The 12,924-nt window shown below is 40.1% G+C and overlaps 1 protein-coding gene across 8 annotated transcripts in view; it reads left to right on the forward strand.

Annotated features, from left to right (window-relative positions):
* Window positions 1-12,924, forward strand: part of PTPN13 (protein tyrosine phosphatase non-receptor type 13) — a 199,086-nt gene that overhangs the window by 87,349 nt on the left and 98,813 nt on the right. For all 8 annotated transcript variants that reach the window (XM_058192077.1, XM_058192069.1, XM_058192073.1 and 5 more), the window contains exon 9: window positions 1,554-1,656. In XM_058192077.1, the coding sequence (XP_058048060.1) occupies window positions 1,554-1,656 (103 nt within the window). The remainder of the gene's footprint in view (window positions 1-1,553; window positions 1,657-12,924) is intronic.

The raw sequence follows: 12,924 nt of genomic DNA on the forward strand, positions 1-12,924 counted from the left end.
TTGCAAGCAGACAATCCAGTGCTTTCAGTCATTTAGCCACCTCCCTTCACAGAAGACCAATTGTATTCTGCCCACGTTATTCTTTGTGAATCATTTTCAAGGGCTGCATCCTGCAGAGTGCATTGCTGTTCTGACCCTGAGGGTTAGATCATGGATTACTGAGGCTACAGGTAGAATCATGAGCATCACCAGTCACAAAATTCTCGTCTATTAGAGCACTGTGTGTTAATCCTAGCAACTTTAAGTTTGTGTGGCTTCCAACTCCCAGCCAGCATGCTGAGAAGAATCCCTATTAGAGGACAGAATGGTGAAGTTGCTCTCCAACTCCAAGGATGCTTTCCATCACCACTCCCACCCACCCACCCCACCCCGTTTTGAATAGATAGACATAATTTCAAATGAAATGTTGGGTGCCACTATTTTCTTTTCTAAGAATATCTACACATTCTATAGTATGGATCCTCATAATATTTGTTGAAAATGAATATGATTCTGGAAGCTAGCCTTTGGAAGCATGACCGTTTCCCTATCTTCCCCTTTAATTATAATGAAGGGAACAATAGGACAGGAACGGTAGGCACTTTTGTGCTCTTATGCACGCCCCTTATAGTCCTCTTAGGAATGGGGTGAGGTCAATAGTAGACAGTTTTTGGTTGAAATATGAAGTCATATTTTCTGCAATCAAGTTTGAAGCGGTTGACATTAAGCTTGAATCTATTTTTTGCTCTTGTAATATTGCGATTGAAGATTGATTGAATTAAAAGAAACTTAATAAAATAAAAATTACGAAAACACAAAAGTTACTGGTGCCCCCAAAAAAGGTATCCATGGGTATTTTGATGTACATGAGTGCCATTTTACCAATCTCTACTGGGTACTACAAACTATTATTGGACAAAATACTTGTAAATCTGCTGCAGAGATCCTTAAGATCTACCAAAAGATATAACTCTGTTTCCTTATTACTCTTTGCCTAGAGTATTTATTTATTTATTTATTTTGTTTCTTGAGATAAACAGTGTCCCATCCGGAAGTGCAGTTAGCCCATATTTCAGTGTTTCTTGGTTAATGAAGTTTATGATTCTGTGGGAAAAGATCAGGGGTGAAATGCTACTGGATCGGACCGGATCATGCGATCCGGTGTAGCGATCGTGGTCGGTAGTTCAGCGATCCAGTAGCTCCGCCCATCCGCCTGGGTGTCATTACTTCCTGGTTTTAACCAGGAAGTAATGTGTTTTTTACCTTCTGTGCATGCGGGGAAGGTTTTGCGCATGCGCAGAAGGTTTGCACGTGTGAGTGACGCGAGTGCACGCACGGCGCATGCACTTCCGAGCCGGTAAGGAAGTAGATTTCACCCCTGGAAAAGATGCAATATTTCTAAGAAACATTAGTGACCAGAAGATTTTTTTTTTTTGGACCTTCTCACTGTGGACCTAATGATGTGTGTGGTGGTCCCTTCAAAAGTAACTTTTTACATCAGTGAATATGTTATGTGCCAATAAAATATCCTCATCCAGCCTTAAATCATGAATTTTCTTGTTTCTTCTTCCAAGTTCCAGTGAGGAGGTATGAAGCTCTGAAAGATGAGTCCAGTGGGTCTTCCTTAAGAATAGATGATACCTCTTCATCAGGTCAAAAACCAGGACAAAGATCAAGGTAAAAAAGACAAAAAGACGCAAAGTTAACATCTTAATAGTTCTCCCAATCTACCGGTATGGTTCATAATTGAATGCCTTTATATAAATAACAAAGCTCTTCGAAAAAAGCTACTTAGATATTTATCCTAAAGAAGGATGATTCCCCTCTCAAAAGAAAGTAGATTTAAGCCAATCAAAAGTCCTGCACATCACTCACTTTCTGTAGCTGATCATCCCAATATTTCCAACTCCAGCTGAAACCAATTCTGAAAACCCTCACTTCACCGCATTACACACAAATGTTAGCAAATTCTTGTTTCAATTCCCAGTATAGCCAGGTAAGGGACCCTTTTATGAATCCAAGGAAAAACATTAATGGATATTGGGAATTTCATTGATGCATCAATGGCTTAATTTAATGTAAGGTAGATTTCTCTAAAGTCATCAGATTAGAGTCCTGAAAGGCATCTGTATAAGTCCATGATGGCGAACCTATGGCACGCAATCCACAGGTGGCACGCGTAGCCATATCAGTGGGCACGCGAGCTCAACTCTGGCACGCATGCGTGCGCCAGCCAGCTGATTTTCGGGCCTTCTGTGCCCACCAGAAGTAGGGAAACAGGCTGTTTCCTGCCTCCAGAGGGCCTCGGGGGGTAGTGGGGAAGGCCCATTTTTCTCTCTCACCTGGCTCCAGAGCCTCTCTAGGAGTCGGGGGGGGCGAAAACGGCCTTCCCAGCTCCCCGGAGGTCCCCCGGAGGCCGAATACAGCCCATTTGCCAACTTCTGGACCCTTCCAGGATCTTGGACAACCAAGATCCTAGTGGACAACCATTTAAATATGAGCCAGCAGTGTGCAACAGCTGCCAAAAAAGCCAACACTGTTCTAGGCTGCATAAACAGAGGGATAGACTCAAGATCACGTGAAATGTTAATACCACTTTATAATGCCTTGGTAAGGTCACACTTGGAATATTGCATTCAGTTTTGGTTGCCACAATGTAAAAAAGATGTTGAGACTCTAGAAAGAGTGCAGAGAGGAGCAACAAAGATGATTAGGGGACTAGAGGCTAAAACATATGAAGAACGGTTGCAGGAACTCGGTAAGTCTAGTTTAATGAAAAGAAGGACTAGGGGAGATATGATAGCAGGGTTCCAATATCTCAGGGGCTGCCACAAAGAAGAGGAAGTCAAGCTATTCTCCAAAGCACCCGAGGATAGAACAAGAAACAATGGGAAACTAATCAAGGAGAGAAGCAACTTAGAACTAAGGAGAAATTTCCTGACAGTGAGAACAATTAACCAGTGGAACAACTTAACTCCAGAAGCTGCGAATGCTCCAACACTGGAAATTTTTAAGAAGGGATTGGACAACCATTTGTCTGAAGTGCTGATGTAGGGTTTCCTGCCTAAGCAGAGGGTTGGACTAGAAGACCTCCAACGTCCCTTCCAACTCTGTTATTCTATTCTACAGTACTAGATTGGTTTCTAGCCTGCCGCAGAAAGGTATAACTTTCTTTCAGAACTCCAGGCAGAAGATTCTACCATTTCACAGACAAATGTGTTACATTTCCCAACTTTTTCACAGTTAAGAAATGTGTCTTGCTATCTCCCCTACGTTGGCTTTGCTCAGACTTGAAGTGCTCCTCGTTTTACCAGTCTGAGGTAGAGACTAAGGCAGAAATATTTGTGACTCATTCCCTAAGAAATGTGTGGGAGAGCAAGGATTTGTCTACCACAGAATACAGAACATTTATTCCGCCCACTTCCCTTCCTCTCAACCCCTACAATGAACGCCCTTGCCAGATGCACAAATAAAATACATGTCTGGAATGTGGAGGGCATGCACAGTAACTAACCATGGATCACCTGTCCCAAATATTAGAGGGAAAACTAGGAACGATCTACGATAATTGCTGTCACAGCTTGTTCACTCAGTTCTGTTGTGAGGTTCTCTTCAAGTCTGTGGCGCTGTCAGGCTTCTGCTGTCAGGACTGTCTTTGTATTGGAACCTTGTGTTGGCAGCTTTGGGTTCCGAGCCAAGTCAAAATAAAAGTAAGATCCTAATTATGAATGCACACTCAGGGTTGCATGCAGTGTTGTTCCTAAACGTTTTTGAGTGCCCAATGCAATTCACATTCATTGCTAAGGCCCTTCTGTAATGAGGCTTTGTTTCTAGGGCCCTCTGCAAACAATCTGAATTTTGTACCATGTGACACTATAGGATTCCCGCAAGTCTTCATAAAGTGAGCCAGCTAACTTCCAGTTCAGCTAACGGTCTTAAGGAAACGCCCTAGCTATACATTAGTTTGGCTGCAGTTCCTGTGGAGCTGTGGGGTAGGTCTTTTGCACAGTTAGCCCTCGACTTACGAGCACGATTGAGCCCAAAATTTATGTTTTGCTAAGTGAGACATTTGTTAAGTTGAGTTTTGCCCCATTTTAGAATCTCCCTTGCCACCGTTGTTAAGTGAATTGTTGCAGTTGTTAAGTTAGTAACATGGTTGTTAAGTGAATCTGGCTTGCCTTTTGACTTTGCTGGTCAGGAAGTCATAAAAGGTGATCTCCTGACACACACACACATTACCTTTGCTGGCTGAGGAATTCTGGGAGTTGAAGTCCACAAGTCTTGCAGTTGCCAAGGTTGGAGACCCCTGCTCCAGATTAAAGCGAAATCAACCAGCACTAAAAGTTCCTTTCAAGTTGCTGCAATACGTTTTTGAACTCTTTTTAAAGAGAATTGTCCTTGCCAAATAAAACAGAAAGAACCAAACTGAGACAGAGATGGGTGTGGGGAAAATAAAACCTTGTCTGTTTTCCAGGCTTGTGACTCCTTTTAGAGAAAACCGTATGGTGGAATGGGAGGTTGCATTATGCAAAAAACAGGAATATTATCAGTGTGGTAAATTTCAAGTTGTTGAAATCTCCGTGCGGACATAAATAGCTTTAAGCAAAGGAGACTGTATTCCCCCCCCCTCAAAATGCTGCACCTTCTTTTGTTATAAATCTCCCAACCCTTTATCCACCCACAGGAAACTTGACATATTGGCTGCAACCTTTATTCCAGTTCTTAATCATTTCTTTGCCACTCAGCTTCAAGACAACTACAGCAGATGACTTAAAGCTCCTTCTGTAAAACCTCGAGACAGAAGGTTATTTCTTTCTTGCTCCGGTTCACAATAATTCTGAGATAAGATCAGCTAATCAGAAATGCTGATGTTCTCGTCTAAGTCACCATATAATATTCACCATACCCCTTGGCCTCAACTGGTTTAATAATCCCACGAAAGCCGCTGTGCGAAAACAACTTTACGAGCTATATTGGAAAAACCGAGTAATAGGGGAGGGAAAAATTGAAACCAAACAAATTAGTTTGGAATTGTGTGGAGTATATCCCCCAGCTGTTAGCCATTTGCAAATTCATGAAAAAAAAATGACACTCAAGCGATATATTTTATTTTAAAATTTAGCTTATTCAGGCCTGCCTTCAGCATTACATGTACCGTGTTTCTCCAAAAAAAAAGGGCAGGTCTTATTTTCTTTTGACCCCCGAAAAAACAGCTAGGCCTTCTTTTTGGAGGGTTCTAATTATTGACTCATCTTGCAGCAGTGGCACCGACAGTCCCACCCAGCAGGAGCCCGCTGCTGGCCCACTTCTTCTGCACCCGCTTGTCGCCACTTGCACGCATCGCCTCAGCCTCTTGTTTCACCTTCAGATGCCTTCTGGCAGGCATCTAAAGGTAAAATGGAGGCCGGGGCAATGCATGCAAGTGGCGGCAAGCAGCCACAAAAGAAGTGGCCGCAGAAGAAGGCGAGGCAGGTGTCGGGGTGTACAAGGCCTGGTAAATAGGGCAGCTCCACCACCCCCCTTCCCCCCCCAGCTTATTTTTTACCTATGTGTCTCGCCCTACCCCCTGCACCCTGGGGTGTGCAGGGTCTTAATTAGGGCTCTGTCAGGCCTGGAAACCATATTAGACTTTAGGGTTCCAGACGCTGCCACATTTTTCCCCTGAGGGGAGGAGGGGGGGTTGAGGGGTATGGTAACATTCTTCAAGCGGTCAAGGTCGGATGGTGTTAACGTCTGCAGGAAGAGTGGCAAGAAGATATCCGAATGAACTGGAAGAACGTGGGACCATGTGACCATCAAAGGGGTCAGGGGGGTGGGACTCTTGGGGTTTGTATAACTGGGAAAAGAATCCGGAACTTCAGTTTTGGAATTGCACTCATCGTGTGCCAGTTTCCTCATGCTAGTAAAGAACTCTGGAAAAGAAATGCCTCCGAGTTTCTTTTACGCAGAAGAGGTATTTCTGGAACCTTGACAGGCTCATTTTGTGGGTAGGGTTTAATTTGATCGTGATGGGGCTTTTTTTCAAGGTGGGTCGTCTTTTTGGAGAAACACGGCAATTCATACAAATACGTATTATAATATTTGTTCATTTTAGGCTCAAGACATCTTGGGCCATTTGTGAAATGGAAAGATTAGTTATACATGTATACATAAAATATTAGATGTAGTCCCTTGACTCGCTATAGGTTTTTTTTAAGCCAGTTTTCAGGAGGAGGTTAAATTAGAAGGCAGATAAAAATGTACAAATCTAATTGTATGATGTAAAGTCTTTCTTACAGTTCATTTTTCAGGTTAAACAGAGTCTCTTTCCTTAACAAGGCATCTTTGTCCATCTTTATACAATTCAGATATATTATTGGATATAGCTAATGAGGTCCAAATTATGGTGGATGTTTTAAAATATTTATTTATTTAGCTTGCAAGACTGATTTGGGCCATCCACATGGATATATTAATGTAATATGCTAATATTAAGTATGCCACTCTAAAATGCAAAGCTCCAACAGGCAAGGTCTGTTCTGCCTTAATGTAATGGGCTGTGAGAATAATTTGGGAGACAGAGGGAAGATCTGTAGCCAAGGCCAATTGTAGCCAACTCAAGGTCTTGGTCACCACCTTTAAAGCGCTCCATGGCTTAGGGCCGGGATACCTTCGAGACCGCCTTCTGCCGCCGATTGCCTCCCAACGACCTGTGCGCTCCCACAGAGTGGCCTCCTCAGGGTGCCGTCGACCAAACAATGTAGGTTGGCGGCCCCCAGGGGGAGGGCCTTCTCTGTGGTGGCACCAGCTCTGTGGAACGAGCTTTTTCCAGGATTACGACAACTACCCGACCTCCGGACCTTCAGACGTGAACTGAAGATTCTATTATTTCAGCGTGCGGGACTAGCCTAAGATAAAATGTTTTAGCATATTTTAATGGGGTTTTTATTGGTTTCTATTGTTTTAGTGATCAGGCCATGATAATATTTAGTTTTAACTGGGTCTTAATGTTTATTTATTATACTGTTTTAATATGCCTGTGAACCGCCCTGAGTCCTACGGGAGATGGAGCGGTATATAAGTTTGATTAATAAATAAATAAATAAATAAATAAATAAATAAATAAATAAATAAAGGCAGTGATGGGACAAGCGATATCTGAACCCAACGAAAGCTTTGCCATGGAGGAGAGTCTCAGAAGGGAGCCTCCCAAGTGCTCCAGATAGTAAGGACAACGGAGGGAAAAAGTGCTTTCAAAGTTGCGCAATAAAGGTAGTGTTAATACTCATGGGGTTTTTTTGTATATCTGGACTATCTCAAAAGACTTCTATTTATTTATTTGGCATGTGGCATCTACATAGGTCATGGTATCACTGATATACAAATTTAGTTTAAATAAGGTGTCGACAAATGTATATATAGATATATATATAAAATGTGCCGACAATACAGTATAAGAGATTAAAATATTAAATCAAGATAACCGTAATAAAACTACCATAATATGGAGCCATAGAATTGCAATGGGACGGGTGTTATTCGCTATCTAAGGAAAATAACCATCTAATTCAGGGGTGTTAAACTCAATTACATTTTTTGTGTAAAAAGTTTTATTTTCATTTTCCAACAACCTATTCAATATACAGTCTCTTATTCAACATTAATCATTAACTTTCATTTGTTACTTATTCGGACCTGCCCAGCTACCACTTCCTTCCTTAACAAACCTTCCTCCTCCCTTCTCTACTTTCTTCTACTTTCTTCATCCTTCCTCTCCTTCGCTTTTCTACGTCCTCTCCTCTTTCCCTACTCTTCTCTTCCACCCTTTCTAACCTCTCTCTTTCCCTTTCTTCTTCCTCTCCTTTCCCCTTTTCTACCTCTCTCTTCCTACCTGCTTTCTTCCTTCACTCTCCTCTCCTCTCCTCTCCATTCCTTCTGAAATGGCAGCTGAGCAGCCCCGCTTTCATTTCAAATTATTTCTATTTCTTAATTACATATCTTCAACCATTCCTTTACATTCCTTCCCCTCCCTCCCCCCTCCCACCCCAGACTTCCCAGAACAAAGTACAGGGTATAAAATTAACAATCATAAATTAAAATACAACATAAATCAAGACCTTAACTCCCTTCCAAAACAAAAAAAACATTCTTCTTCCAGTCCATTATATATCAGTCCATTCCACTCCTAAAATCTTCAGAATCTTCCAATTAAGTTAGTATTTTCAGTTCATCAATAAAATATCTTCATCAATTAAGACCAAATATATATCCAATCTTCATCGATCAAGACCAAAACGATATTCCATCTTCCAGTATTCATCAAAATTCTTCTATAATACACCTTTCTTCCTTAACAGTGTCCCAAACATAATTCATATTTCCAGCTTAAATTCTTAAATTTTATCCAATCTCCAAAAGTAAACAATATTCTATCTTCTCATATCTTTAATATCACTTACCTAAATCAAATAACATTGCTAATATTAATATTTCTTCAATTTACCTTACAATTAAACCCTATATATATATATAAAAAAAAGATACCATCAAAATCACATCTTAAACATTCTCCTTCCCCTTGTCTTCTATCTTACACATTTCCTTACACATTTTCAATCTCCAAGAATATCACTTACATAAATCAAATAACATTACAAATATTAATATTTCTTCAATTTACCTTACATCTAACAAATAACATTATTAAAATTATAACTTATATCCAAAATATATCAATTATAACAATTAAATTCTATTTAACCAAATACCAACATTACATCCATAAATTTTTCTATCTGTCCTCCAAAAGTTAAACAATATTCCATCTTCCCATTCCTTTATACCTCACATATATCAAATAGTGATATACCCAAAATAAGTCAGTTGTAAAAATTAAACCCTATGTATATATATTAAAAAAAGAAAATACCATCAAAATCACCTTAAGCATTCTCCTTCCCCTTGTCTTCTATCTTACACATTCCCTTACACATTTCCTTACACATTTTCCTCCATCTACTCACCCAATCAGCTTAACATCTAACAATAAAGACTTTCCAATCCTTAATATATTGGTGTAAAAATCTCTTGTTTAAAAACTTATTAAGAAAAGATAAGCCTCCAAAAGTTCCTATTAAAAAAAAAAGAAAAAAGAAGAGAATAAAAAAAAAGATCCATATTTAAAATAAAGAAGTTTGCAAGATTTTAATAGTTAGTTCTGTTTGCTTAAAAGCCATTCATAAACTGTAAAATCTACCAAAAGAGAAAAAGAAAAATTTCAATAAACTTTTCTTCTTAAACATTGTGATAAAGAAAAAGGTAAAAAGAGAAAAATCATTAACAGTTCTTGTTCATTTCATTTTAAAAGTAGCTTGTTATGCTCTTCTTCTTTATAGCTTCGCTTTCCTTTGTATATTGCAAACGCCATTTTAAATCCACTCAAGTTGAAAGTTAGTTCAAAGGAAAGCTATTTAAGAGCTGAAGTTAAGATTTATTACTTGCAAATTCTCTATTAAAAATAAAAAATAAAAAATAAAAGTTTCCGTATTTAAAATGAAAAAGTTTGCAAGATTTTAATAGTTAGTTCTGTTTGCTTAAGAGCCATTCATAAACTGTAAAATCTACCAAAAGAGAAAAAGAAAAATTTCAATAAACTTTTCTTCTTAAACATTGTGATAAAGAAAAGGTAAAAGGAGAAAAATCATTAACAGTTCTTGTAAAAGTAGCTTGTTATATTCTTCTTCTTTATAGTTTCGTTTTCCTTTGTTTATTGCAAACGCCATTTTAAATCCACTCAAGTTGAAAGTTAGTTCAAAGGAAAGCTATTTATGAGCTGAAGTTAAGATTTATTACTTGCAAATTCTTGCTAGTCCTCCTGCTTTGCTCTGTCTGTGTTGAATTCTCTTTAGGAATAAATCTTGACACAGAGATGGTCGCGGCTTCTCGTTCTGTATAAACAGAAGCACCCTGGGCACGGAGCTTCGTCAGGCTAAAGGGGAGCTCTCACCCTTCGATCCCCTGGTTAAATTCCAGGGGATCCCGGGGAGCTCTACCCAAATCCTGACCACTCTTCCCTCCCCCTTCATCCGGGGGAGGGAATCCCAAACCGTTTGACAGCCCATGTACGCTGTCAGGGACGGTTTGACGAAACCCAGGGCAGACGATCCCAAAGGAACGTCCGCGAAGCCTGCGTTGCCAGCGGAAGTCTCCTTAAACTCAATTACATTGAGGGTCAGATCAAGGTTGTGTTTGACCCTCGTCCGAGCTTTCCCCAGCCCCCAGGACTGGCCCATATTCCTCCCCAATTTCCTCACCCTAATCCTAATCCTAACCTTGTTCCACTCTGCTGGCCACCGGCGGGCCACAACAGGATGTTGGTGAAGCAGGATGGTAGTAGTGGCGCAGTTTGAATTTTTTCTGCCTTCAGTTATAGCCACGAGGAAATTTCAGTGCTAGCTGTGAGTAACTGTGGCTAGGAACACCAAGAAGTAGCCTAAGGAGTTGGCAGAGTGCCATCTCCCTACCTCAAATAGAAATCCAGCTGGACAAAACACCTCGGCAGCAGAAGCAGCAGGAAACCTATATCGTACAGGTAGTCCTCGACTTAAAACAATCCATTTAGTGACTGAAGTTATAATGTCGCTGAAAAAACTTATGAGCGTTTTTCACACTTACGATCATTGCAGTATCCCCATGGTTAGGTATATTTATGATGGCTGCAGTGTCCTGAGGTCATGTGGTCAACTTTTGTGGCCTTCTGATAAGCAAAGTCAATGGGGAAGCCAGATTGACTTAACAACTGTGTTACTAACTTAACAACTGCAGTGAGTCACTTAACAGGAAAAAGGCAAGAAAGGTTGTAAAATGGGGTAAAATTCACTTAACAAGTGTCTCACTTAGCAACAGAAATTTTGGGCTCAATTATGATCATAAATTGAGGACTACCTGTATTTCACTCACTGATAACAGAACCAACAGTTATATAGCTGACAGAATCTGGCTCTATTTCTCAATTTAAATCCTTCTTGAAGCATAGGACTAGCACTTTCTTTACAACCAATCCTTTTTTCCCCAAGCAGAAGTTTAGTATTTTTTTTTTTTAAAAAAAACACCACGAAATCTATATTTGAAATGCTGGCTTAGCACTATTCCAGAAGAGCGTTAAATCTACCTCCATAAGAAGTCTGTGTAAGGCCTGACAAGGACTTGGTCAGTCATTACACTGTCAAAAGGCCCTGTGGAAACTTCTGGAGCCAAAGCCAAAATAACTGCTGAGGGCAGATCTCAAATCTTTGACTTCATCATCAACCACATCACAAGCAAAGCAAAGATAGATCATGTCCACAGCTAAGATCCTGCTGGGAAAAAAAGGAAAAACACAACTTTAAAACCTAAGGAAGATTTTAAATTGCCTCGAATGTGATGAACTGAGGGCAAAATCTGGGTTAAAAAACACAGCATAAAATGATTACCGAGCGTTTTTGTGCTGTGGTTGGAGGGGCATAATTATCTTTTCAGTCTAACATCCTCCCTTTTTCTTCAAATCTGAGGAAACAGGCCCTTCATAACTTAACATAACTTAACCATAACTTAACATGTCACTCCTTTATTTAACGTGTCAGGTTACAATGCTGAACCCTGGATTTTTGCAGGTGTGTAAAGTTGAGAAAATCTGAACATGCAGATTTTTTTCTGCAGCAGAGTAAAGTTATATGCCCAGAGCACTTTGCTTAAGGTGTCAAACTTAAGGCCCTCAGGCCGGATTTCACCCGCAGGGTGCTTATATCTGGCCTACGCCATTTTCACTGGCAGAGGGCTGCAGGAAGATCCACCCATCCCCGCCCGGGCCACAACAGGTGGTCCTACAAGTGATGTCAAACTGGCCATGGCCACCCTGGTCACGCCCACCCATCCACCTCCCTCTCCCCCGCAAAGTCAAACACAACCCTGATGCGGCCCTCAATGAAATCGAGTTTTGACACCCCCGGCCCAGAGTGATTGATTTTTAAAAATATATTTTATATTATTGTGTTTCGCTGCACTGTCAGCTAGATGTTCAGACTGGAATTGGCATTTTTATCGACCTGTTGAATCCTTCTTAATATTCTGGGATAGGCAGATGCTGGTGTTAGAGGCATGGTCTGCAGGACGTAAGCTGTTCCAATTAAAACTGCTTTTTCCAATTGATCGATGATCATTTTGTTAATGCTGATGACGTTCAAATGGTGCCCCAGATTGTTTTGGATTGCACTCAAGGCACCTGTTACTATTGGTACTGTCTTTGCTTTCTTTTGTCACAGTCGTTCTACTTCTGTTTTCAGGTTTTTTTATTTTTTTCCAGTTCTACTCTTCTTTCCGAATGCCATCACTCTGCTAAACAAATAATTTCCTCAACACTGTCAAACTATTATTAAATCTGCACTACTATTAATCTTCTCATCGTTCCCATCACCCATCTCCTTCCACTTATGACTGTATGACTGTAACGTTGTTGCTTGTATCCTTACGATTTATATTGATATTGTTTCCTGATTGCTTATTTGTACCCTATGACTATCATTAAGTGTTGTACCTTAGAATTCTTGATGAACGTATCTTTTCTTTTATGTACACTGAGAGCATATGCACCAAGACAAATTCCTTGAGTGTCCAATCACACTTGGCCAATAAAAAATTCTATTTATTCTTTCTCTTCTACTCTATATACAAACATGAATCACAACTGCCAAGTCTTGCAATTGGTGTTGGCCTTCAGAAACATCAAATTCTTCCCAAGAAACTAGGATGTGATAATGAATTGGTGTAACATATGTGCAGATCCAATTAGTGTGAACTATTATTATGGTAGGTCATATAATCAACCAGATGTTTAGACTGGATTTGGCATTTTTGTCCACCTATCAAGTCCTTCCCAAGGATCTGGGATAGGCAGTAATTGTTATTTAATAGTGTGAAAAGTATCATTGC

This window comes from Ahaetulla prasina, chromosome 8 (assembly GCF_028640845.1).
Source record: "Ahaetulla prasina isolate Xishuangbanna chromosome 8, ASM2864084v1, whole genome shotgun sequence".
NCBI lineage: Eukaryota > Metazoa > Chordata > Lepidosauria > Squamata > Colubridae > Ahaetulla > Ahaetulla prasina.